The sequence below is a fragment of the Trichechus manatus genome, unplaced genomic scaffold (assembly GCF_000243295.1).
Source record: "Trichechus manatus latirostris isolate Lorelei unplaced genomic scaffold, TriManLat1.0 scaffold00113, whole genome shotgun sequence".
Classification (NCBI taxonomy): Eukaryota; Metazoa; Chordata; class Mammalia; order Sirenia; family Trichechidae; genus Trichechus; species Trichechus manatus.
In genome coordinates this window covers 1,281,832-1,286,943 of record NW_004444049.1, presented here as the reverse complement: position 1 = coordinate 1,286,943, position 5,112 = coordinate 1,281,832, and the positions used below count along the sequence as shown (strand labels likewise).

At 57.2% G+C, this 5,112-nt stretch overlaps 1 protein-coding gene across 1 annotated transcript in view; it reads right to left on the bottom strand.

The window, feature by feature from the left end:
• Positions 1–597: 597 nt before the first annotated feature.
• SHANK2 (SH3 and multiple ankyrin repeat domains 2) overlaps positions 598–5,112 on the bottom strand; it is a 559,307-nt gene continuing 554,792 nt past the window's right edge. Inside the window, exon 27 of the mRNA XM_004383876.1 lies at positions 598–1,168. Within this exon, the coding sequence (XP_004383933.1) occupies positions 598–1,168 (571 nt within the window). The remainder of the gene's footprint in view (positions 1,169–5,112) is intronic.

Below are 5,112 nucleotides of genomic sequence, written 5' to 3'. Positions count from 1 at the left end.
GGCAAAGAGTCTGTACAGAAAACAGAAGTGTCTCTGCCTTTCAGGCCCAAGGCGAGGCACTGGATAAACACGCCTGGGGCCTCTCGCTGTAAGCAAAGTACGGGAAAGACAAAGAGGTGAGCATCGAGTGCCCTCCGAGAGGCCACGAGAGTGAGGAAGGGCCTGTACTGGGGCCGGGAGGTGAGAGCTGCCCAGGAAGCGAGGCAGGGGGTCTCAGGAGGTATCTCAGGTACATTGGTGTCTGCCTACCAGAGCAAAGACCCCGTGCCAAATCGACGGGGGAGCGTCTGGGACCCAGCCAAGTGAGGTCACCTGCGTGCCGAGAGGCAGGCGTGGATCTCTTCCCGTGTTAGGAAAACTCCCTCCCCTTGTCCCGTTTGACAGAAACAGCCCAAGAACCCCACAGAGAGAGCCAGGGGGGTCTCAGGCCTTTGCTCGGCCACACCATTGACACGACACACTCAACGCTTCTTTGGGTACCAGGAGACAGTGCCACGGGGTGGGGTCGGTGCTCAGACCTCTGCTGGCCATCCAGCTATCTCAGTATAAGCCCATCTCTACTTATAAGAAGTCTGTGAAGGTCAGAAGCAGCCGCTCTTATCTGTCCAGCAGCTGTTTCAAAGCCCTTTCTATGTTCATTCTGTGTCCAACCCGGGTCACCCCAAGATCTATTAGGTCTTCTTTCTGAAGGTTTGGTAAGTGGCTGCCATCGATTTCATTGTCCATGAAAGTCTCTTTATGTTCACCCAAGTTTAGACTTTCTAGCCAGTCTGCCACGTCTGGTTTAGTCCACAGGTGGACAGGTTTAGTTGTAAAAGGCTTATTCGACATCGGCTGTTGCAGTATCGAGGGTGATGGCGACCTGCTGCGTCCCGCTGGGTTCAAGCCAAAGAGGTCCCCAGAAGGGGGCTGGCTTGGAAGGCTAAAGACGTCGGAGAGAGTGGGGGAAGGAGACGCGGCAGTGGCAGACACAGGGGCGGGCAGGATCTCTTTGTTCAGCTCCGTTGGCGAGACCACGGGGCTCGGGGCGCGTCTCGTTCCTGAGGTCCTGCTTTCGTAGTCTGGGGGCCGGCTCTGCAGGGTGATGGGCTGGGCGGTGCCGGGGCGAACAGTGAAGGTGACGGTACTGCTCCGTGTACCTGAGACGGTGCTCATGACCTCCGGGCTTCTGAAACAGCAACAACAGAGAGGAGCGTCACAAGCCAGGTCACCAGGACAGAGGGGGACACCCAGACCACACCAGAGCATCAAGGGGCAGGGGCACTGGCAGTGAGCAAATTATCTGCCATGCCAGGACAGAGGCAGGGGAGAAGGAAGCAGGAGACGGAAACTTCCAGGAGAGCCCAGAGCACACCAAAGCAGCCCACTCACCTGAACCGAGATGAGAGGAGCTGAGTGGACTTGCATGGGTGGTGTGAGGTGGGGGTGAGGGTCAGCTGGCGGGTGACCAGTGAGACACGTGTCAGGGCTCAAAGCACGAAAACAGGGCCAGAATGAAGTCCTGCTCCCATGGCGGAACATGTTAAGTGACATCACCAGTGCCTCTAGAGGCAGTGACATCTCACGCCTCCATTTCAGCAAGAAGAGCGCCCCCCGGAGGTCGTCAGGCTTAACTGTACGGGGCAGGGAAGGACACCTCCCAGGCCAGCCTCATCTCAGGAAGCAGAAATTCCCGTTACTGCATGGGGGAACTCAGGGTGTGACCGAAATCGTCCACAAACCCAGACAGCAAGGACTACTTTGTCAACTTTCAGTCTGTACCAGTGCAACCTGAAGGAAGGGTTTTCCTCACCCGTGGACACTGCCCAGCAGTGCCTGGCTTTGTTGCAGAGCCAGCCAGGGACGTGCTTATGCTTGTTGTCAGCCCCGCACAGAGGCAGCCTGGGGAGACCCTCACTAGCAGGACATGCTGCCCTTGCCAAAAAGCCGGAATCTGAAAGGAGCCCATCCTCCCAGTGGCGGCTGGGGGAGTCCCTGGGTGTCCCCTGCGCCCTTCTTATTCTGGCTGGGCTGGTGAAGCCCTTGGGGCTGCCGTGGTGACAGGACCCAACTCTTCTAGGCCCCACAGAGATGGCTGGATGACTCCCGTGGCAGGGGGTCACATGTGAATGCCCAGAAGTTCCTAGCTCTCACAGCTGGATGGAGACAGCCTGAGTGGCACCCCTCACTGGTCTGGCCAAAGCCCGGGGCAAGCTCTCTAGCTACACACCGCAATGACAGCTGCTTCCTTGGGCCCTGATTCATGCTCTTTTCTGCTGTCCTCAAACTGAAGGCATGTCTGTCCTTCTGCCCCCAGCTACTGGAGAGGAGTGTCGTGCAGTCTCTTCCTTTTCAGACTCACTCACGTGAATGTGACGTGTGTTTGAGTCCGGGCCCTGCCAAACACCAGCTCAGGCAAGATTTTAGCCTACGAACGTCCACTCCCTCCTGGGTGGAGCGATGTGACCTGAGACGACCTGGGCGGGACGGCTCTGGCGGCACTGCCCTGACCGTCCATGGTAGTGGACGGGGTGCAGTGCCCAGCGAGAGGGTCACCAACAAGAACACTGACCGCTGAGATGCGGGCATGGGGGATGCCACCAGGGGGCTAGGTGCCAAGCTCCCCACTTCCCATCGTCAGCAAGTCTCACCAGCTCGCATGGGACTGTCTTTTGAGATCTACAGCCGACTAGTGAGGACAGAGGAGCCCACTGACCCCTCATAAAGAGCGCCTGGGGAACTGGTTTGAAACCAGAGTTCCTGTGCCTGGCTCAGACCTGCCAAGTCCACGTCTCTGGGGGTGGGAGCCCGTGTCTGCCACCAACGGGACTCCCGCAGATGTTCGAATCCCACTGGGCTTCCGGAACCACTGGGCAGGCCCTGGCTTTTCCTGCAGTCATGCTTCTGGCATGTAAAAAGCTCTGGGCTAGAACCACCATGGAGCCACACCGACCGGGGGGCGTGAACTGGAGACAGGCCCCAATGGCGCCCGGCATGTCTGCCTGCTCTCTGCTATTTCTTTTCCTTCTTTTTGGCTGCTCTCTTCCCTCTGCCACCGATGTGCATCTGGGTAAAAAACTACTTGGTTACCCAGGTGCCTCTAAGCCGTGACACTCCCCTATTGACATCAGTCATTGTAACCTCAAGTATGGAATGCTCCCGTGTGAAAGCGGCAGCACTTCCCCAGGTGACTCAGGCTGTGGAATCAAGCTTCAAGCCTGTCACCAGGAGAAGCGCTGCCAGGGACACCATCCACCCACGGCGTGTTCACATGCAGTTTCCCGGGCTCCAGAATAGGATGTGTTACTAATACAGGACCCCCGTCTAGAACCTCTGCTGGGGAGAGTGCTGGCTGTTGGTCCTGGCATCCTGGCTACACCAGCAGGAATAAGGCAGCTCCAGGTGCGACTCTGAGGACTCTCCCACCAGCATCAGGCTGAGTTACCCAAAAGCAAGAGACAGGAGCCCAGCTGGGCCCCAGGTGTCCCATGTAGGAGGGTGTCCTGTACTATCTAGACTCAGGGTCTCCAGAGTGAGGCGGGCTGTGGCACGGCGAGGATCTCAGCAGAAACCTGCAAACCCCTCTCTGGCACTCCAGGAGGACTGAGAGGCGCGCTCCAGGCCCAGCGTGGGTGGACGTCATGGGATGTTCTCCGTCAAGGAGTGCCCGTCTGTTTGCACCCCAGCCATCACACAGGTCTGTTTGGGGGACAGCTTATTTGTTCCCGTGGGACACAACCATAAGCTAACATGGTTGGGATCAAATCGTGACTGCGTGCCAAGTGGGGCCTCGGTCCATTCAGTGATAATTTGGGATGCTGGCTGGGGCGTGAGAAGGTGTTTTGCAAAGTGGGCAAACATCCTGCAGGTGAGACTCGGGGGCCTGGGCGTAACCCCGGGTCTGCTCTGTCGAGAGCTGGCTTTACATGGCAATTTTGCCTATGACCCTGACTCAGGTGGAACCCCAGGGCAGCGTGGTTGGGGAGCGACCTTGTTGCTCTATTAGGTTTTGTGAAGCAGAGGCAAGGGAATCCCCCAAAGTGACAGCAACTGCTTTAGACGGGGCAGTAGGTACTGGGTACCTCTGACGCAGAGCGTGGCCGCCCGCACCCCATCACTGGGGTGGCTGTGAGAGGAAGCCCTGTGAAGACACCCCACCATGACCAGGGATTGGGAATTGTGGTTTTCAGAAAGGCTCTGCAGACACACGGGTGGGCAGCGAGCCCGAGACAGCAGCACACACCAGAGATCAGGCAGCGGGTACACTTACTTCCGTTCAGCATGACCCTCTTCTGTTAACACCCATCATGGGAGCAAATGAAAAGGACAAAATGGAATGAATGGCTTGAGACAATGCTGCAAAATTCATTAAAAAAAAAAAAAAGCAGCAGCAGCTTCTTTCCATGGATGAAACGAAAGTGGAGATACAGACACCAGCTGAGAACCTATCCCTGTGGGTCCCTTTCCGACAAGATGGAGGTACAGTGTCCAGCCCACATCATGGGCCAGAATCGACCACCGCTTTCATCTTTGGAACGGGAAATTCACCCCCTCACCTGTGCTGGCTTGCGATCATCTGAATCACTTGGAAAGAAGGAAAGCATTCAGGAAGAAGTTAAGAAAGGAAACAGCAAACATTGCAATGACACTGGCCTCTGCTCGAAGCCCCCTGAGAATCACCTCACTGCTGACGTCCTAACTTGGCTCCCGAGCCATCTTTTCTCTCCTGCTTACGAAGGATGAACCAGCATACCTAGTCGGGGAGGACTGCCCGCCTCAGGTCTACGACAGATGCCAGTCCGGCAGCTAACGACCGGGGGCTTCCGAGCCGGCTGCATGCTCGGGGCCTGCCAGCGCTCCTGCTGGACGGGGCTGCAGGAAGAACCCCAGAGACTTTGCAAAGCAGAGTGGGGGCCTGCCCTGGGCCAGCCCGCCCTGCCCTCCGTCACAGTAGCTGATTTACTCTCGGTTAACCCCCCTGACATGATTCCCTGGCCCCTCCCGGCTGCACAGATCATTATGTTGCTAAACCAGCATTGGGTTCCCGGGCAGAACACACAGGAATCGGCTGCTCTGATTAGAACACGCACGCATGCACACACACAGACACACACACGCACACACACACACACA